The sequence below is a fragment of the Trachemys scripta genome, chromosome 16 (assembly GCF_013100865.1).
Source record: "Trachemys scripta elegans isolate TJP31775 chromosome 16, CAS_Tse_1.0, whole genome shotgun sequence".
NCBI lineage: Eukaryota > Metazoa > Chordata > Testudines > Emydidae > Trachemys > Trachemys scripta.
This window is the reverse complement of record NC_048313.1, coordinates 13,908,845-13,929,484: the sequence shown is the minus strand read 5'-3', so window position 1 is coordinate 13,929,484 and position 20,640 is coordinate 13,908,845. Positions and strand designations below refer to the sequence as shown.

Below are 20,640 nucleotides of genomic sequence, written 5' to 3'. Positions count from 1 at the left end.
AAGGTGAGCCTGGGAGTTTAAATTCATAAACTTTGCTAGACACTAAAAAACATGGGTTTTAATAAAGACACTGGATTTGTAGTTTATTTACACTTGGTAACCCACTAACTCCCTCCTCCCCCTTTGTTTGTCCTATGACTGGAGCAGTGTTAATGAGCCACTTCACGTTGAATGGTCTCTCATCTGTTCCATCTCGCATTCAGCTGAGACTTTTGAGTACCTTCCCCAGCGCTGAAGAGGAGCTCTACGTAGCTTGAAAGCTTGTCTCTTCCATAAACAGGAGTTGGTCCAATGAAATATATGACCACACCCACCTTGTCTCTCTAATATCCTGGGACCAACATGGCTACAACACTACAAACAACTCTTGACCCTGTTGGTCATGCTGCTTAATCAGTGCCTTTCAGTAAGGATGATACTACAAAAAAAAGAACAGGAGTACTTGTGGCACCTTAGAGACTAACAAATTTATTAGAGCATAAGCTTTCGTGGACTACAGCCCACTTCTTCGGATGCATATCATATGCATCCGAAGAAGTGGGCTGTAGTCCACGAAAGCTTATGCTCTAATAAATTTGTTAGTCTCTAAGGTGCCACAAGTACTCCTGTTCTTTTAACTCAGGACAAATTGCTCAAACAGGGCAGTTACAGCCCAAGGCTGGGGTTTTTTCCACCTCTAAGGCAAACCAAACCAGCCAGACTAAGAGGACTTCGGTCTCACCCCCCGGCTAACCGCAAGTCTCACAAGCAATCTCCTTAGACACTCCAGTTTCCCAGTATCACCACCAGTACCACTAGTATGGGGACAAATGATTATGAAAACCAATACCCAAATAAAAGAAAAAAGGTTCTCCTGATCCCAAAGGACCAAGCCCCAGACCCAGGTCAATATACAAATCAGGTCTTGCCCACAAATCACGCTGTTGCCAATCCTTTAGAATCTAAAATCTAAAGGTTTATTCATAAAAGGAAAAAGATAGAGATGAGAGTTAGAATTGGTTAAATGGGATCAATTACATACAGTAATGGCAAAGTTCTTGGTTCAGGCTTGCAGCAGCGATGGAATAAACTGCAGGTTCAAATCAAGTCTCTGGAACATCCCCCGCTGGGATGGGTCCTCAGTCCTTTGTTCAAAGCTCCAGCTTGTAGCAAAGTCCCTCCAGAGGTAAGAAGCAGGATTGAAGACAAGATGTAGATGAGGCATCAGCCTTATATAGTCTTTTCCAGGTGTAAGAACACCTCTTTGTTCTTACCGTGGAAAATTACAGCAAAATGGAGTCTGGAGTCACATGGGCCAGTCCCTGCATACTTTGCTGAGTTACAAGGCGTATCTGCCTTCTCTCAATGGGTCCATTGTATAGCTGATGGTCCTTAATGGGCCATCAAGCAGGCTAGGCAGAGCTAATCTCAGCTTGTCTGGGATGTCACCCAGAAGCATAGCATAAGTTTGCCATACAGACAGTGTAGAGCCAATATTCATAACTTCAACTACAAAACTGATACACACATATAGACAGCATAATCATAACCAGCAAACCATAACCTTGTCCTAGACACCCCATTTGACCCCCTTTATACAAGATTTGGGTGCCACTACAGGACCTTGGTTGCAACAATGACCTATATGGTCCCAGTTTATGTCAATAACGTCACATCCCCCCATTTACAGGGCCTGGGCTGGGCGGGGCCAAGTCCAGGTCAGCACCCAGTCTGCCAAGGCCGTGGGCAGGTAGGAGAGGGGGATGTAGAAGAACTGGGCGTCCCAGCCCCCGGAGTAGCGGGTGCGAGGGTGACGGGCTGTCAGCGCGTGCTCCATGCAGTCAGTGACCAGGTAGAGATTGGTGCTGGGTTTTGTCAAGAGTATCTCTTTGGTGAGCTTGTGGCCTGTAGGCAGAGAAGGGGGAGATGTCAGTCCCATGAGAGAGAGAGAGACACACACACACACGGCAGATTTCAGTCCGGAGGGATTCAGCCCTTTGTGGGGGGGGAGGAGGACTAAGCTTTGACCCCCATGGCTGCAGAGAAATGCTCCGCCAGTTACGGCGACTTTCTGAGTCTGCAGGCAGCCTGCGTCGATAGCGCTGCCCCTATTCAGATCAGTGGCGTGTTGACTCTTAAACGTAACGATGTCTCCCTGGGAACTGGATTTCCAGTCAAAGACAGGGCATAACTGTGGGGAATCCCCTAGTTGGAAGCAACTGACTCTTTGGGGCGAGGCTAAAATCTTCAGAGGACTCGACACCCCCCCCCTTAGTCTTAATTTGCCCCGAACTTGGAGCCCGTGCTGCAAAAGCCCTGCCTGTGGAGAATCTCCATTAGCTATTAACAGCGTAGGGGCTACCACCCACAGCCGCACAGCGAGCATCCGTCCTGCAGAGGGCAGCCTCTCCCCCTACACCCAGCGTGTGAGTTCACTACAGCAACTGAGCGCCCCTTTGCAGAAATTTGGCTGTATTCGGGCAGACGCCCCAGCACAGCAGCTCCGGGGTCCCCGTCAGGGGAGACGAGGGGACCGATTGTTTATGGGCTGGCTGGCTTCTCCCCTCTTCCCACCCTCGGGAGCCTGGCCAGAGAGTCCCCGTCTCCCCAGGACGCCGCAGGAGCTCTCACGGCTGTCGAAGTAGCGCTGCCCGTAGCTCTCCTTGATGTCGGGGCGGGCGCGGCGCCAGCTCTGCTCCAGGCACTCCAGATTGCGCTGGGTCTCCGTCATGGGCGTACGGAAATAGCCCGGCTCCACAATGGCGATCTTCACGCCGAAGGGCCGGAGCTCGCGCCTGGAATGGGGCAAGCCTGTCACCGCCAGCCACCGGACGCCGCGGATTTCGGGAGCCCAGCACGAGCCTGCCTCCGATTTCGGGAGCGCCCCCCCAACTCCCTCTTTGGGAACAAGGCCCAACGCTGGGGCCCCTTAAAATCAACGCGCCTGGAAATCAGTGGCCAGGGCCAGGTTTCCCAAAGCACTAGGGATTTGGGGAGGCCGATAGGGGACCCACAAAGGAGCCTGCTCCCCAGAGGGCGGGCGCTAAGGACCGTCTCTGCGAATCAGGCTCTTTTAAGGGGTTTCAGGGCAGGCCCTCAAAACTTGTGGCCCCCAAATCGCTTTAGAAACTCCTAGCCCTGGGCCTCTCCGCACTTGGACATTTCTGGGCTGCTCTGGGGCTGGGTACCTGAGGCTGTCGGAGAACGCCTCCACGCCGTACTTAGAAGGGCAGTAGCCCCCTCCGTAGAAGGCCAGCCGGCCCAGGATACTGGCCACGTTGACGACTCGGCCCCTGGCTCGTTTCACCAGGGGCAGGAAGCTGAGGGTCACCTCGATCAGGCCGACCAGGTTCACGTCCAGCACCTTGACGAAGTCGTCCTTGGTCAGCCACTCGTTGGGGGCCACGGGGAAGACGAGCCCCGCGTTGTTCACCAGGCCCCAGAGCCCTGGGAAAGGGAGAACGAATGAGCATGGGGGGAGGCTGTTCCCCTTCGATCTGAAATCCCCTAACGGCACCAACCTGGCAATTAAACCAACCCCCGTCCTGGCCCCAATCCCCCACGTGTGCCTGGGGCAGCTGCTAAAAGGCCATTTCTCTGTGCGTGGGCAGGGACCGTCCGCGTCGTGCTGAGGTTATCCAGCATTATCCGGCATCACCGTGCCTTGAACGCAGCTGCCACCAGCTCTTCGTCCTGGGCGGAGAAGCACTGGTGCATTGAAACTGGAGTGGGGGGGGAGGGGGTGGACACCCAGCCCCCCCACTCTAAGCCACTAGATCCCACACCCCTCCCAGATATGGGAATAGAACCCAGGAGTCCTGGCTGCCAGCTCTCGCTGCTCTAACCACTAGACCCCACTTCCCCCCAGGATGGGAATAGAACCCAGGAGTCCTGGCTCCCGATCCTTCACTCCTTTCCTGCCTGTCGCATTAGCACAGCCCCAGCCTGTGTGAGCTCAGAGCTGCCCCTGGCAAAGGGGCAGGTGGACGATTCAGGGGCCCCACCTTTGTCCCCCACTTGTTCCTTCACCCAGGCAGTGGCCGCGGCGATGCTGTCGGTCCGGGTGACATCCAGGATCACCGTTTGCAGCCGCTCTGACGTCGCCTTCCTCAGCTGCTCCGCGCCCTGCTGGGTGAGACAAGCCGCCAGCACCCGCAGGCCCCGCACGTCCAGCTGCTTGGCCAGCAGGTTCCCGAAGCCGGAGTCGCAGCCGGTGATCAGGACGTATTTCTCTCGGAGGTTCTCCACAGTCTGCCGCTCCCGGTACCATCGGCGGAGGAAGTACAGCCCCAGCAGGGCGGCCAGGTACAGCCACATCCTCCCACACTGCAAACCAACCAACCAAGCAGATGGGGCAAGACTTGCACTGAAATGCAGCCAGCTCTGGGGTGGGTCGGAGCAGCTGCTTAGCAGCACAGAGCAACCAAGGAGTGCTTAGAAGCCCGCCTGCAGCAACCACAGGACTCATCTAATACAAGTGGGACTTTACATGAAACAGTGCCTGGGATTTTAGAATTCAACTCCTTATGGACGTAAAACATGTCCGTAAGCAGAAAAGACGGGGTTGGAGGGTGACAGAGCTTCCAGAGCTCTCAGCTCCCCGCAATGTGCTCAGAACACGGGCCGTATTTTCTCTTGCGCTTCGCACCCAGCAACTCCCCCTGGGCCGCTGGAGTCCAGTTTCCCAAAGAGCCCTGCTGCTGACGTGCTGAACCCTGCTAAATTCACCCCCTAGGATCCGGCTCGCTCCTGCCTCGTGTCACCATTGACACCAGCGTCCGACGGTACGAGATCCCACCTGGGGCTGGGGTACAGCCGCTGGGCACGGAGGTGAACGCCAGGGGAGAACCCACCCCTTTGATTCACCAGTTGTGCCAGCCTGCGGACAACGGTTCACGTTACGCCTGAAATCTGCCCGAGCCAGCAGCCCTGAGCCAGCCCCTGCCCCCTACCCTTCCCTGTATCCATCACTAACGAGGACACCGGCCGCTTTGCTCCTGTCAAGCCTACAACCAGCTACCTGTGAACAAGGTCTCCGCTTGCCCTGGGTGCCAGCTCCCGCCTGGTCCCCCTGCTCTGCAGCCTTGGACACAGCGAAGGTGAGGAACATACCACGCCCCGTGGAGCGGAGCAGGGCAGAGGTCCCGGGTAGGCGGCTGAGCGCTGGATGGGGCGGGGCATGGAAAGGCCAGGGGGCAAGGTTCTGCCTGTGGTTAAACAAAAGGGTCTTGTCAGTTTGATCTGGCCCCAAAAGGGATTCAGAAAAACCAGCCCATGAAATCCCAGCGGTGCTGAGTTCCTGGGTGCTCAGACTGGGGGTATCGAAGCCTAGTCCATCGCCGGGGAAGTATGGATGGGCCGGGAGACTGGCTGGAACGGGTGTGTCTAGAGACAGACAGAAGGGAACACCTGGGATTGTGGTGCTTCCCTGAGATTAGGGTCCCAGTGTGCCAAACACTGGACGGACCCCCCCCCCAACCGAGATGGGGGCCCCATTGTGTCTGGCACTGCGCAGCCCTCCCCACATATGATGGAACGCACCCCTGTATTCACACCCGGCACGCCATTGTAACCGTCTTCGTACAAGGGACGCCTCGGGAGGTATTGTTTGGAAACTCATCCTTTGCTGGTCACTAGCGTCCTGGCCACGTAGGCTTGGCAGCACTGGATGTGAAGCGAGACGCTTTCCCCACACGATGTTATTTACACGACGTCCAAACCCCACAGCCGAGCCCAGGCAGAAGTCAGCAAGCGGGTCTGTCCTGTGCAAAAGAACGTGTGTTCGCCTTAATTTGCATTTAGGCAGGAAATAGAATCATCAGGTGCAAAGGCGGAAGGAAGGAAACGTGCATGTCGGCATATGCAGGTGAAAAAACCCAGCAGGGAACATCCTTCCACATAGACGCTTTGTCCCCTGGTTCTCAGCTGGCAATGTTTTTCAATGTCCCATAAACGATAAAAAGGAGGGGCAAACGCCTTCAGGGACCCCTCTCTCTCTCCCTCCCTGCCCATCTCCTTCTCTGCAGCTGAGAAGACCAAGGAAACGGCTGTTGGACTCTGGGGGGACGGGGCCTGACTCGAAGAGTTTGGTCAGTATGACCGTGCGCTGGAGGCATGCGGTGAGGAACTCTGCTTGTAACTAATACCGGTTAAGTTCGGCACTAGGAAGTGTTTTATCTTCATTTCTCCTGTAGCCATTTCTGATTTTTTTATGCCTCGGAGCCCGTACTCACTTCAAGCCTCTCGCTTTGTAACCAACTTGTTTTACGGTTTTACCTAACCCAGTGTGTTTGCGTTGAGGTGTCTGGGTAACTCTTTCAGGGGACGAGCTGCTGTATATGATTCCCTTGAAGGAATAACAGACTGACCGCATTCACACTGTCCAGGAGAGGGCCGGGCAGCACAGGACGTACATTTCTGGGGCGAGGTGGGGAGGGGGAAATCCGGGACTGGGAGTGTGTTGAGATCACCCTGCAGTGTAACCCAGGCTGGGGAGAGCCAGGGTGTGCCTGGCAGGCTGTGGTTACACACACACACCTGGGAGTGAGCTGCAGGCTGGTTGTGAACAGTCCAGGTTGGAGCAAGGCCTTGCACGGCACCCCAGGTTGCAGGACGGGGGGGGGGGGGGGGACACAGCCCCACACTGGTCTGGATTGCATGCCTGGTGCTGCACAGACCTTCTCGCCCCCCTGCCTCCCTGAACTGCAATCAGGGTCCCATCTTGCCAGGCCTTGCATGGACCTTCCTCACTGAGATCGGGGCCCTATTGTGCCAGGCGCTGCACAGGGCCCCATCGTAGCGGGTGCTGGCCAGACACACAGTGCGCCGCCCCTCCCCCCACGAGCTCCCAGTCTAAGCCGATGAGACGAACGGTGAAGCATCCGTTCCAAGGCAGGGGCCGGGAAGCCGAGGGAAGCCACCCCAGTCTTTTGTCCCAGGCACGGCCAGATGGATGAGACCAGGACAGCCCTTAATTCCCCAGCTCTGCTCGGGGCCAGTCCCAGCTGCGCCAGAGGCAGGCCCAAGAGGCCCTGTGGGGGGCAGCTGGGATCAGGGTCCCCCAGAGACTGTTTCCTCCTGACCCCTGATAGTTAGAAGCCGGCTCATGCCCTGAAGCAGGAGGGTTTGTAGTCCGGCCATAGCATATTGTCCTTGTCACGCAGACCCTAAATCTCTCCCTTGTTCCTATTGGACGTTCTGGAGATGGGGGTCGGGGGGGAGGACGAAATCTGCAGCGGCCACGTGAATTTCAGGACCAGCGTTGGACCGTGGTGCCGCTCTGCCCCCGGCTACCAGCCCTCTGTGGAATCGCAGCACCTTCCCTGTCGATGGAGAAATGAATAATTAACTGCGCCAAGGTCCAGCAAATATCAACTTTCCCCCAGCGGTTCACCAGCCAGGGGAGTGCATTCGTTTCTGCCAGCCTGTTAGCGAGGGAGGCTGGGCTGAAGGGAGGCTGGCGAAGCAGCCCCTGGGAAAGCAGGGACAGGATCGCCTGGGCCCCAGCCTTCAATCAATGATTGATTTCTGGACCCCCCCCGTCCCGTCCCCTGCCAAGGCTTCATGGCCACAGACTTCAAGGTAAAAACAGCATCGCACTGTGCTTAGCGAATGCCGAGCCAAAGCACCGATAGGTGGGGGGCAGAGAAGCAATATGGTAATAGAGGAGCGCAGGCCCTGACTCCGTGAGATGGCGGAGGATCTCCATGACTCGCGATCAGTACAGGGCCTCTGACACACGGCTGTTCCCGTTCCCCCCCCCGAACGATGGATGTGCTGCATGGCAGTGGCGGGGGTGGAGGGCTGTGTATGGGGGGAAGGGGTGGCCCTTCCAGGGCGCGAGCGGCCTGGCATCGCAGTCGGGGGGGGCGCAGTCTGATGCGGGACTTGGCATTGCAAGCGTGCAGGGCGCTCGCCTGGCCATGCAGGGGGCTCTGTGCACGGCCCCCAGGGGCTTTGCAAGGCACCCTAGGCCGGGGGCTGGGTTGCCCCTCCGGGGGCCCGTGCTGGGACTGGGGTGAGGGCGCTGGCGTGGCAGGGGGCGCCCTGGGGTCCCTGGGGGGTGCCCCTGTAGTCAGGGGCTCTGCAGGTGGGTTGCAAGGCGCTGCGGCCCCCGGGCTGAGATGCATTGGGAGTCCGGTGCTTTGCAATGCTGGGGCGGGGAGGGGCTTTGCAATGCGGGGGGCGGCGGGGNCAGCTCCCAGCCGCCCCGGCCCGGCCCCACCCTGCGCACGTGCGGCGCGGCCGAGCCGGTTCCCGCGCGCGCCCCGCGGGCCATGGCCGGGTTCGAGCCGGGCTCCCTGCCCGACCTGCTCCCGCTCTACTACCGCCGCCTCTTCCCCTACGGGCCCTACGGGCGCTGGCTCAGCTACGGCGGGGGTGAGCGGCAGCGCGGGCCGCCTGCACCGGGGAGGGGCCGCCGGGGGCTCCCGGGGGAGAGATGGGGGGTGCATGGGGGGGGTGTATGCAGGGGGCGGTGGAGGTGTGTGGGGTGCATGGGATGTGTGGGGTGCATGCACGGAGAGATGGGGGTGCACGCAGGGGGGCGGGGGGGTGCATGGGGAGATGGGGTGCACGCAGGGGGCGATGGGGGTGCATGGGGTGTGGGGGTGTATGCACGGAGAGATGGGGTGCATGCAGGAGGCGGTGGGGGTGCATGGGGTGTGAGGGTGCACGCAGGGGACGATGGGGTGCATGCACAGGGAGATGGGGATGCATGCACAGGGTGGGGGGGGTACGTGCACAGGGCGGAGGGTCCATGCCTGGGGCGGGGGGAATTTGGGGGATGAGGGAGCATGTACAGTGGGGGGAGATGGGGGCAGGGAGCAGGACGGGAAAGTGTAAAAAGGGGGATTCTAAACGGCCCAGGTCCTGAAGTTGGGACCCTTCTGGGGGGCGGCAGGGAAGGAGGGCATCTAAGGGGTGAGGAGCTGCGTGTGGGGGAGCCCCAAGCTAGGGGACGGGCGGCTGTCGGTCAGGCCTGAGGGCCGTTAGATCGGGGATACGCGAACATCTCCCTAGGGCGCTCAGACAGTCCGAGTGCAGCTAGATTTGATGCCGTTTCCCTTGCAGTGGTGAAGAATTACTTCCAGCGGCGGGAGTTCTCCTTCACGCTGCGCGATGACATCTACGTGCGGTACCAGTCCTTCAACAGCCCCCAGGAGCTGGAGAAAGAGATGCAGAAAATGAACCCCTACAAGATCGACGTGGGAGCCGTGTATTCGCATCGAGTGAGTCCGGACTGAGGGATCCGGTATTCTCCGGCCTGGTCTATACGTAAAACATCCCTCAATATAGCGATGGAGCTCCGGGGTCTAAAAATCCACCCCCCTGAGCCCCTCAGCTCTGCCAGCCCAACCCAGGGTGTAGATCCAGCGTGGTGGATGGACGAATGCTACCGTCACTGGGGGAAGGGGAGTTCCTTGCGTCTACACGATGAGTTTACAGCAGGATAGCTATGGCACAGTAGCCGTGCCACTCTAGCGCCTGGAGTGTAGACGGGCAGGTCACTGAGGTGGCTTATCGTTTTTCTTTATCGATGGAGAAACTGAGGCACAGAGGGATATGGCTAAGCTGGGGAAAGGGATGACCTTGTTAATTATAGACCTGACCTCGTTCCCAGGTAATATAATGGCGCTGCTGATACGGGACTCGATAAATAAAGAATTAAAGGAGGATAATATAATAAATGCAAATTAACGTAGGTTTGTGGAAAACAGATCTTGTCAAAGTAGCTTGGGATCTTTTTCCGATGAGACCGCAAGTTTGGTTGATAATGGTCATAGTGTTGATGTAACCCAGAGGCTCTCAACTTTCCCAGATGACTGTCCCCCTTTCAGGAGTCCCAATTTGTCTGGTGTACCCCCAAGTTTCACCTCACCTAAAAACTACTTGCTTACAAAATCAGACAAAAAAACAGAAGTGTCACAGCGCACTATTACTGACTGTCTCATTTTTACCATATAATTTTAAAATAAATCAATTGGGATATAAATATTGTACTAACATTTCCGTGTATGGTATATAGAACAGTATAATCAAGTCATTGTCTGTATGAAATGTTAGTTTGTACTGAGTTCGCCAGTGCGTTTTACGTAGCCTGTTGTAAAACCAGGCAAATACCTAGATGAGTTGACGTCCCCCTGGAAGATCCCTATGTATGCCTGGTTGAGAACCACTGATGGAATCGACTTCTGCGAGGTGTTTGACTTGGTACCACGTGCCATTCTGATTAAGAAACTAGAACGATGCTAAATCAACACGGCACGTGTTAAATGGGTTCAAAATTGGCTGACTGCCGGGACTCGAATAGTAATTGTAAATAGGGAATTATCACTGAGAGGCTGCGTTTCTAGAGGGGTCCCTCGGGTTGGTTCTTGACCCTATGTCACTGAGCGTTTTTATCAGTGACCTGGAAGGAAACGTCGAATCATCACTGACGAAGCTGGCAGATGACACAAAAGTTGGGAGCGTGGTAAATAACGAAGAAGACAGGTGACTGACACAGGGCGACCTGGGTTGCTTGCTACGCTGGACGCATGCGAACTGTGTTTTTAGTAGGGACTAATGTAAAGTCGTACAGCTAGGAACAAAGACTCCCAGGCCCTCTGCTCTAACCATTTGACCATACTACTCCTGGAGCTTGGGATAGAACCCAGGAGTCCTGATTCATATTCTCCATCCCCTGCACCAACCATGGGACCAGCAGGAGATCCTAGGAGTCCTGACTCCCAGCCCCTCTGCTTAACCATTTGACCAGTTGTTCTCTATCAGGGGTACGTGAGGTCTTCTGGGGGTACATCAGCTCATCTAGATATTTGCCTTGTTTTACAACAGGTGACATAAAAAGCCCTAGCGAAGTCAGGACAAACTACAATTTCCTACAGACAATGACTTGTTTAGACTGATCTGTACGCTAGACACTGAAATGTCAGGACAAGATTTATATTCCAGTCGATTTAGGAAGTCAGCAATGTTTCAACAACAGTGTGGCTGTAACACTTTAGTATTTTGATGTCTGATTTTCTAAGCAAGTAATTTTAAGTGAGGTGAAACTTGGGGGTCCGCAAGACAAATCGGACTCCTGAAAGGGGGACAGTGGTCTGGAAAAGTTGAGAGCCAGCCCCTGCATTTGACTATCCTGCCCTCCCAGAGCTGGGTCTAGAACCCAGGAATCTTGACTCCCAGTCTGGTTCGGGAAGTGCCATTTGTGTGGCAGGATCCCTGGTGCAGCGTAGGGTGTGCGGGACGCTGCTTCCTCCCCACCGACGGAGAGAATGAGCTGAGCGAGGTGCTAACCCCCCGGGGCTGCGAGAACATCACAAAATCCTCTGTCGCACCAGCCGCCACAAGGGCTGGTGGCCAAACCGATCCCCGTGGCCTTGTGATGCAGCAACTCGGGTGGCGCGTGAACGCAACGCCGCTGGCTTAGCAGGTCACGTGGAGGGATCCCCGGCCAAACCAGCAGTCGCCCGCGTGGCCCCCACGGCCATCGAAACTGACCCGTTCCTCCCCTTCTGCAGCCCAGCCAGCGCAACACCGTGCACATGGGCGCCTTCCAGGCTCAGGAGAAGGAGCTGGTGTTCGACATAGACATGACGGATTACGACGACGTGCGGAGGTGCTGCAGGTATTTGCTCTTGCCGTCCGCTCCAGTGAGCACAGACATGTTGTGAGACAGTCCCTGTCCCAACCAGCTTGCAGTCTAAAGAGATGAAGCAGACAAAGGAACCCCATGTTACAGATGGGGAAACTGAGGCATGGGGTCGGGCCAAGGTCACAAATGCGCTGCTCCAGAGAGTTCCCACCCTGGCTATGACCAAGGGGTAGGCAACGGGGCGTGGTTCTGACAGCAGGACTCTGTGGCTGCTTGGTCAGCCGTGCCCGGGGCATGGAGGTTTATATTGTGGAAGGCCCATGCTTACCCTGCCTTGCTTCTGTGCCACTCTCCTTTCAGCTCTGCCGAGATCTGCTCCAAGTGTTGGACCCTTATGACCATCGCGATCCGTGTCATCGACCGCGCGCTCGTGGGCAAGTACCGGCCGCGCCCCTTGGGTCCAAGCGCTGCTGTATTGGCCAGTCTGCGTGGCACCGTTGGGGCTCTGACGTTTCCTCTCTAACCGTGTCCCGAACGTCTGTGGTGGTGTCTCCCCCAAGCTCTCCAGGGAATCCAAACTCCACCTGGCTGAGAGTAGGGTGACCAGATAGCAAGTGTGAAAAATCGGGACAGTGGATGGGGGGTAATAGAAGCCTATATAGGAAAAAGCCCCAAATCTCGGGACTGTCCCTATAAAATCGGGACATCTGGTCACCCTAGCTGAGAGCCGCCTTGGCGACCCATTTCAGCTGCCGGGCATGTGGCGGTGAGACCCTCAGAGACTACAGTTCCCAGTGTGCACTGCAGATCGAGATGGCGCACTGCATGCTGGGATATGTAGGCCACATGTATATTGGCGAGAGCCGGGCGGGCTCCTTTGGCCCACTCAGCACGAGCGGTGCTGTTCGCACTGGGCCCCTGACCAGCTCTCGGTGTCATTTATGATGCTGCTCGTTTTAACCCGTTTGCCAACGGATACGGGCTAAGCCAGGCAGGGCACATGGGATGCAGAATAAAACAGGGCCTCCCTCGGGTCTGTTTGCAGACTCCAGAACGTAACCCAACGTGTCCTGGCCCTCTGTGGGGCCCAGGGGGGCCAAGAATTCTGCTCCACGGAGCTTTACCCGTGTCTTGCACGATCTTTCTTGTTTCCAAGGCGAGCCTTGTGCTGACTTTGCTCCGTGTCCTCCCTGCAGAGGATTTCGGGGTGAAGCACCGCCTGTGGGTGTATTCGGGCCGGCGAGGCGTCCACTGCTGGGTGTGTGATGACTCCGTCCGGAAGTGGTCGTGCGCCATGCGCGCCGCGGTGGTGGAGTATCTCACCCTCGTGAAGGTGCGTGGGAGTTGACGGGGCAGGGGCTGGGCTGAGAAACTGGCTGCGTCCCATCTCTCTTCCGAAGCCAGGCAACGCAAATATGGGGCCTGTCGGTCGCGGGGGCTCGTCTGGCCCCGGTCACGGTGGTATCAGCAATGGCTTTATCCTCACCCCCCTGAGAGGCAGGGCGGTGCTGGCCCCCCCTATTTGTACAACTGAGGCAGAGCCGGTACGTCTACACTGCAAAAAAATAAGACCCACGATATCGAGTCTGAGGCCAGGTCTGCAGACTCAGGCTTGTGGGGGTCTAACCTCCGGGGCGTCCGTGGTTGATCCGGAGCTTGGACCCCAGCTGGAGCTGTGAGCATTCAGGGTCCTCTGCAGATGGTGCCCTCGAGCCAGAATCTTCTATCTTCCTCGCTCAGCGCCCGGTTTCCGGGTAAGGGGAGGGATTGGGTTGTACGAACAGTCTCCTCTTTTGCTTCCCAGGGCGGGTCCGAAACCGTGAAGAAGGTGAACCTGACCGACCCCATTCACCCGTTCATCAGGTCAGTTGCCGTGACGCTGGATGGCGTCTCATGTACCCCAGCCTGGCGTGCCTTGCTCATTGGGCCTGGGTCTCGGTTGTATTCAGGCGCCTCTGTGCCGCTTAGAGCAGCTTAAAGTGGGTGAGAATGACTCCCTGGGAGCCCCCCATGCTGGGGCCCTCCCCAGTCTGGCGTGGAGCAAGACATCAGGGCTCTGCATCTGCTCTGTGTCCAGCCCCTGGCATAGGGGGCAGGTGAGGGTGTGACAAGATCACACTGAGTTATGGCTGATCTCTGCTTCCTGAGGGCCACAGGGAGAGGAGTGTATGTTGGAGCAGCCCTGGGGCTGCTCTAACTTAACCAGGAGCCAGGCATGATCCTGCCCATTCCCAGAATACAGCTGAGGTCCCCCTCTCCCTATCTGCAGGGAGGAAGTAGTCGAGCGTCCGGCCCGCCATGTGGTGGTAGAGGCGTTGGGGTAAATCCAGGCATTGTGTTGTCTTCCTCTGCTCCTTAGCTCTCTCATCCCCCACCCCGCCTTGTTTCCCCAGCCACTCGCTGAGTCTGGTGGAGCCGTACTTCGAAGACTACGCCCTGGTGGGCCAGGATATCCTGGGCAGCAGCGAGAGCTGGGAGAAGGTGGTTGCCCTCGTCCCAGAATATATCCTTCGGCTGTTCGCGGGGGCCTTTCTGCAGCTCAGCGGATGGGGCGGCAAGAACTCGAGGGTCCTGGTTCTTGGGGTCGCCCGAGCCAGAGGCGTGCGCCTAGCTCTGTGTGCGGGATGCGCCGAGTGCCTTCAGCTCGGCTCTAGGGGTGACGCCTGTCAAGGAAGTCTATTGGGGCGTGAAATCAACGAGCCGAGCCTGTAATTCGCGGGAGCTGCAGCCACTCAACGCCGCCGGGGGGGCTGCCCATGGACCGCAGTGGAGTGACACCCGGTCAGGGCTTCTAGGGGCTGTCGCGTTACACACCTTGTAACAGACCGATAGCCGGGTCTGTTGATCAGGTCTGGGTTTCAGCTGCATTTCCCCACTTCTCCGAGATGGGAAATGCTCCTGGCGTTCCTTTGGCGCTAGAGAAATACAAAGCGTGTGCGTGAGATTGACGCACAGTGTTGTAAGCTCCTTGGGCAGAGACTGGGTGCCTTCATCTGTCTCTGTGGGGTGCTTAACAGAGCCCCAGTCCCCGTGCTACCCGTTCGGAGGGTGACGCAGCTCTTGCCTTGTGAATATTCGAGCTCTGGCCTTCCCCTGGTGGGGTTGGCCCCTAGGCGAGCCTTGTTGTAACCCCTTAACAGCTGATCACCGGTTCGAGAGAGCCTGCTGCGGGAATTCCCCAAAAAGCATGATTCAGTCCAGCGCTGGGAGCTCCTGAAAAAGAAGATGGAGAAATGCAAGGTAAGGAACAGCCCAAGAACGTAGCTGGGGACGGGAGAGAATCGAGGCGGCGTGTGGCTCGTGGGGGACGGTTGGTCTTTGGGCCCAATCCATCGATTGAATTCCCCCCCCCCCTTAGCTCTTATGTGACGCTTTCCATCCGTCGACCTCGAAATGCATTACAAAGACCGGTATCGTTCCCTCCCATTTTACAGATGGGGAAACTGAGGCACAGGGCGTCGGCGGGATTTGCCAGTGGCAGAGCCGGGAATAGAATCCAGGCTTCTGAGTCCCAATCCAGCGCTGGTCCCTGTTCGGCTGGGGACACTATATAGGGAGCACCTGCCCTGCCCACAGCACCCCGTGACGAGGGGTATTCCCGGGTGGCTGGTTTGCATCCAGAATCGGGGCCTCTGGCTGTACCTAGGATGGTGACGTCCTTGAATCTCCGGGGTGGGACTCGTTTGCAGAGGGCGCAGAGACAGGGAGCGTATGGGGCCTCGTAGCACAAAAGCCGTCCCCAGCCCGTGACTGTCCGTCTGCTCCTAGCCCTCCCACGCGGAGTCGGAGATCATGCTGCAATACTGCTTCCCCCGGTTGGATATCAACGTCAGCAGGGGAGTCAACCACTTACTGAAGAGCCCGTTCAGCGTCCACCCCAAAACAGGTCACGCGCGCACGTTGATGTAGATCCGCTGGCCCGGCGTCCAGCAAGGCGGGGCGGTCGTGTTATCCCCATTCCGCGGGTAGGGGATCTCACCGGCGCGAGCGTGAGAAATTCAGCCAGCCGCCTTCCGCCCCATCGGCAGCCCCGAAGCCCCCTCCTCGTTTCAGACCAGGATGGGGAGCGAGTTCCCAGCCAGACGCTTCCCTGGCTAATGCAATGGGGGATCCTGGCGCCGTGAGCTTCCTTCCGACCCAGGTCTCTGTGCAGTCCAGAAATCCACACCGTGTTTACCTCCCCTTCCTCACTCACCCCTTGGCCAGTATCGTCATCATTTGGACAGCGAGGTGCTGTCCAAACACAACCAAAAGAGAGTCCCATCCCCTGCCTGGGTTCGTGGTGAGCTGTGACTGCATCTCGCTGTGCTAAACTCGCTTCTGTCCCTGTCCCCTCCCTCTCTCCAGCCCTGGCCGTGTCTCTCCACCTGAGACTCGCAGCAAACCGAGGTTGCTAGGTCTTTAGGCCAGGGGTTGTCTCGCTGCTTTCTTGTGCAGCTGCCAGCCCAAGGGGCCCTGACCCCTCATTGTGGCCTCTGGGCGACGCAGGAAACACGCCTCTGGTAAAGTGACGCTGGTTTTGCCTCTCCTAGGTCGTGTTTCGGTCCCGATCGATTTGCGGAAGCTGGATCAGTTCGACCCATTGGCCGTTCCAACCATAAGGTACCGGTGATGGGCCGGGATTGCAGGACCTCCCTCTCCGCGTGATGGGGCGTGTCTGGCTGTGAACACAATCACTTCCGAACTCTGCCTCCCGCTGAGTCTGGGATTCCGGCATCGACGGGCAGACCCCCTTTGATTTTGGGGGAGATCAGAGAGAAAATGGGGGATGCCCAGAGCCCCTGCCCTGTGGGGCAGATGCTCAGCCATCAAGGAGAGGCAGAGGGAGAGGAGACTTCATCCTTCCTAGAATGCGGCCTCCTCTTTGTAACGTCACGATCTGTGGTTGGGGAGAGAGCACGGCAGCAACCTGCAAATCGGGGGAGGGCGGGGAGAACAGTACTTTGGAATGGGGAGACAAAAGAAAGAGAGACGGAGCTCCTGGAATGGAGCAGGGGACAGTGAGAGACTCGGCCCCTGGCATGTGGAGAATAGGAGACACCCAGAGCGTTTGGCGTTGGGGGGACAGGCGAGTGGAATACGGGGAGCCCGTGGGGCGAACGGAGCCTCCTAATGAGTGCAGACCCCCAAGGTATTTATCAGCGCAAGGTGGATGGGGCCAGTTGGTTGGTTTTTACACCGTGGGGCAGCCAACCCCTCTCTGGCGCGATCTGTCCGGCGCGGAGTGGGCCGGGTCGGCGCTCTGCCAGCGAGCGGCCGTGCCATGAGGCTGCCCTGTGCTGATCTGTTCAGTGGGGCCGATCTTGGCTAGAGGCTGACTAGCGGCGTTGGGTAGCCAGCTGTAAAGGACTCTCACGCTGCTTGTTCGTAGCTGCCTCTGTCGTGAACTGGACACGGCTCACGAGGAGGAGGATGAAGAGAAGGAAAACGAGGCGGAGCCGGAACCCAAGCGCCGCACCAGGGGTGAGTGGCTGGAGGCAGGAGTCAAGAAAGATGCTGCTTTTATTAAAGCACATTAATACGGGACCTCGGACAGGGGCATGGTCTAGGGGACAGGAGACCCTGAAAGTTGATACCCCTCTTTCCTAGTCAGTATTTCCGGTCCCCAGAGCGGTAACATGACGGCCTCAACCAGGTTCCTCTCGCTCCCAGAGCCACTCGTCAACCACAGAATATTTTTGCTGAGAGCCTGGCTCGGTGTCATGCAGCAGTTGGAGCTCCTCCAGGGCGCGCAGCACAGAGGTCTTCAGCTCGCGAAGGGGAGGAAAGAGGCACCTCCTGGAAATTGCTGCGCCCGGAAAATGAGCTTCCAAAGTAGAACAAAAAGTGCCCCCAGAGTTAGAATTTTTCCGACCCCATGTGGCATACTCCCAGACGTGTGAATTAACTGCTGCCGAGCCCAGTGGCGTTTCAATAAGAATTAACTCCTTTTTCTTCTGTAGCGTTTTTCACGTTATCCCCGTTTTACAGATGGGGAAACTGAGGCACACACAGGAGAAGTCACTCCAGCAGGCCAGTGGCAGGGCCAGAAATTGAACTCGGGACTCCCGAGTCGCAAGTCTGTGCGCTAGCCGCTAGACAACACTGCCATTCTGTGGTGGCAGCGTCCCACTGCGGCATTGTGGGCAATGCCAGGGGGGAATTTTCCCTGTAGGCCTGAGGCAGTTAGCCTTCATAGTTTCAGCGCTGGCTAAGTTAAGATACAGGCCTGGATGGGGGTTGAATTCACGTCGCCTCTTGATACACCCAGCCTAGAGAGCCCACGTTTGAGGGATTGTAACATGAGGCGCTGCATATGCTCTGTATGGCCGGCAGATCCTTTGCACGTGTCTCTCTTTGTCTTTTAGACTACAAGAAAACCAGCTTGGCTCCGTACGTGAGAGTCTTCGAACAGTTTGTGGAGGAAATGGACAAGTCTCGCAAAGGGGAGCTTCTCAAGAAGAGTGGTAGGGACCGAGGAGGGGACTGGGCGGGGCCTCTCCTCTTCCAGGCTGCTCGAAACCTTTCAGGGCTCTCCCTTCTCCCCACAGAAATGTGGTCCTCACTTCTAAGCGTGGGAGGGGGCGAGACTGCCCAATGGTCAGCGCACAGCTGCCTGGGTTCTATTCCAGCTGTGTCCCCCTGGAAAGTGACTTCAGCTCCCCTTAGGTTGTGTCCTCCCTGCAGGTAAAAGGGGTGTTCTTAACTCTGGTTAAACCAGCTGAGGGATGAACTGGATTGCTCTCTTCATAGATTCATAGATTCTAGGACTGGAAGGGACCTCGAGAGGTCATCGAGTCCAGTCCCCTGCCCTCATGGCAGGACCAAATACTGTCTAGACCATCCCTGATAGACATTTATCTAACCTACTCTTAAATATCTCCAGAGATGGAGATTCCACAACCTCCCTAGGCAATTTATTCCAGTGTTTAACCACCCTGACAGTTAGGAACTTTTTCCTAATGTCCAACCTAAACCTCCCTTGCTTCAGTTTAAGCCCATTGCTTCTTGTTCTATCCTTAGAGGCTAAGGTGAACAAGTTTTCTCCCTCCTCCTTATGACACCCTTTTAGATACCTGAAAACTGCTATCATGTCCCCTCTCAGTCTTCTCTTTTCCAAACTAAACAAACCCAATTCTTTCAGCCTTCCTTCACAGGTCATGTTCTCAAGACCTTTAATCATTCTTGTTGCTCTTCTCTGGACCCTCTCCAATTTCTCCACATCTGTCTTGAAATGCGGTGCCCAGAACTGGACACAATACTCCAGTTGAGGCCTAACCAGCGCAGAGTGGAGCTGAAGAATGACTTCTCGTGTCTTGCTCACCACACACCTGTTCAATGAGAACGTAACCCAAAAGGTTGTGTGTCTTAATGCCCATCCACTCCTGCTTACCGCAGCGATACTCAGACTGGGTAGCTCTTCGGTGTGTCTCCTGCAGGTCTTTGCAGCACATATTAAAACACCGTGATTTAATTATTAGCCCATCAGGATGCTTTTGTTGTGTTATTAACCAACTGTAGTTGATCAGGTAATAGTACCTGGTCAGTCATTTTGCTGTGAGAATAATATATACATTCAATATTTCCCCGTCATTCCGTTTCAATATGAATATAGAGCACCTGTTGTCAATGAAACAGGCGATGGCTCTGCTGGGTACTGCTGATCGCTGATTTGCCTCCTGAACCGCTGAGGTCTGAGTACCACTGGCTTAGAGGAAAAGGAAGGCAGACGTAGAATAAGCCACAGGTGCAGCTTTCTCTGTTGTTTAAGATCCCGTGTTTCTTTCCTCTAGACTTACAAGGAGATTTCTGAGGATTCTGGTGTCTCCAGTGGGGAAATCTACATCTGGTATGTCCAACCAGCTGTTACAAGAGCTCTGATCGGGACAGCGGACTGCTCTAGTTACCTTATTCTTCTTGGCATTAAAGGCTTTACTCAGCAGACTTCGAAGAAAAGGAAACCCAGCTGGTCTTGCCTACTGGAGAGAGAGGATTTGGATGTTCATTTTGCAGGGGCCAGCGTGAGCCTGGGCTTGGAGCGTGCGCTGGGAGGGGACTACGCTGTGGATTGTTGGCAAGAAATGAGAACTGCTTCCTTTTGCGTGAGGCGACGGGGCATGGGCTGATGTCAGTTCCTCCCCTCGTCTGCAAACAGCAGGCGGCTTAACCCACCCGCCCCTGTTTGCCGGCACGAGGGCAAGGTGGAATTTTACCTACCTGACCAAGAGCCATTGGTAAAGTGGGAATTTGGAGAGAGGGGATCCCAGCTGGCTGATTCGAGAGGAAGGGAGGTATTCTCATCGGCTGATGGATTCCGAGGGCGCAGGGGTCTGGAATCGGCACCTGGCTGATGCCTGCAAAAATGACCCCCGGGTTTTCTTTCTATCAGGGTAACTCTGCTGCTCTGGGGCAAACCATTATGAATGGAAGAAGCTGCCTGACAGCCCCAGATGCATGAGATTGGACCGTTGTATTTGTCATTTCTAAGCAATGGTTCCCCGGGCCCAGCTCTTCCAGATTTCGACCTCCACTGACTTATTCCAGACATCCGAGGCTACTCCAGTTGTCCCTCCTCTTGCTTAACGTTCCCTTCTGGCTGCAGCCTGTGTGTAGTCCTCTCCCTGCTGCAGGGTTTAATTCGCAAGCTCTCGAATGACTCCAGGCAGCTGGGTCTGATGGCCCAGTAGGAGGCGCTCTGTGTATCCTTCTTTTGTACTTTTTTATGCAAAAAGAAAACGATTAAAGGGTTCCATTAAAGACTGTGTGTCCTTTTGGTGGTGGTTGTGCTGCGGGCTGCTGGTTGGGTTCACGGGGCCTGGCTGGGAAGTTATCCAGTGATCTGAAAAGGTCACTAGACCCCCATGTCTCAGGGGAAAGAGCAGCGGTGGGCTTGCAGCTAGGTACAGGACTGGAAAGGTCTGAGGGATACAGTGAGCAATAGGTACGTGGGTCCCTGGCTTTTCCATTTCCTTTGTTGCTCTCTCTTTTGTTCTAATGCTGAGGTTAGTCATCAAAGTAAAGAAACAAACATGACTCGGGAGTGGGGTAAAGTAAGTATTCTCTTGCCACTCCAGTTCTCCCAGAGC

The 20,640-nt window shown here is 56.3% G+C and overlaps 2 protein-coding genes across 6 annotated transcripts in view; one reads left to right on the top strand and one right to left on the bottom strand.

Annotated features, from left to right (window-relative positions):
* Positions 1-5,157, bottom strand: part of HSD17B6 (hydroxysteroid 17-beta dehydrogenase 6) — a 10,305-nt gene extending 5,148 nt beyond the window's left edge. Inside the window, exons 1-5 of one of the 2 annotated variants that reach the window (XM_034792127.1) lie at positions 5,000-5,157; positions 3,984-4,305; positions 3,168-3,426; positions 2,611-2,774; positions 1,654-1,884 (exon numbers count right to left, since the gene is read on the bottom strand). In XM_034792127.1, coding sequence (XP_034648018.1) covers positions 1,664-1,884; positions 2,611-2,774; positions 3,168-3,426; positions 3,984-4,305; positions 5,000-5,089 — 1,056 coding nt within the window. In that variant the 5' untranslated portion in view covers positions 5,090-5,157 and the 3' untranslated portion in view covers positions 1,654-1,663. Of the gene's footprint in view, positions 1-1,555; positions 1,885-2,610; positions 2,775-3,167; positions 3,427-3,983; positions 4,306-4,999 lie in introns of those variants that run through there. The other variant, XM_034792126.1, reaches the window with a different exon arrangement.
* A 2,279-nt stretch (positions 5,158-7,436) lies between these two features.
* Positions 7,437-20,311, top strand: PRIM1 (DNA primase subunit 1). Of its 4 annotated transcripts, XM_034792122.1 has the most exons (14): positions 8,177-8,358; positions 9,052-9,209; positions 11,502-11,608; positions 11,936-12,009; positions 12,772-12,908; positions 13,380-13,438; positions 13,969-14,078; positions 14,724-14,815; positions 15,344-15,461; positions 16,108-16,177; positions 16,947-17,038; positions 17,923-18,021; positions 19,348-19,403; positions 19,944-20,311. In XM_034792122.1, exons 1-13 carry the CDS (start codon positions 8,256-8,258, stop codon positions 19,365-19,367), a joined length of 1,239 nt encoding a protein of 412 aa, XP_034648013.1. In that variant the 5' UTR covers positions 8,177-8,255; the 3' UTR covers positions 19,368-19,403; positions 19,944-20,311. The 4 variants fall into 4 exon arrangements, with proteins under 4 accessions (XP_034648016.1, XP_034648014.1, XP_034648013.1 ...); XM_034792125.1 differs by lacking the exon at positions 8,177-8,358 and adding an exon at positions 7,437-7,560 and having other exon boundaries at positions 19,348-20,311; XM_034792123.1 differs by lacking the exon at positions 8,177-8,358 and adding an exon at positions 7,541-7,636 and having other exon boundaries at positions 19,348-20,311.
* Positions 20,312-20,640: the final 329 nt, after the last annotated feature.

Excerpts from the sequence above, each read along its gene's own strand:
- PRIM1 (XM_034792122.1), top strand. The coding sequence starts at position 8,256 with ATGGCCGGGTTCGAGCCGGGCTCCCTGCCCGACCTGCTCCCGCTCTAC. Across the intron at positions 13,439-13,968 it reads CCCATTCACCCGTTCATCAG|CCACTCGCTGAGTCTGGTGG; the intron begins GTCAGTTGCCGT and ends TTGTTTCCCCAG. Across the intron at positions 16,178-16,946 it reads TTGGCCGTTCCAACCATAAG|CTGCCTCTGTCGTGAACTGG; the intron begins GTACCGGTGATG and ends GCTTGTTCGTAG.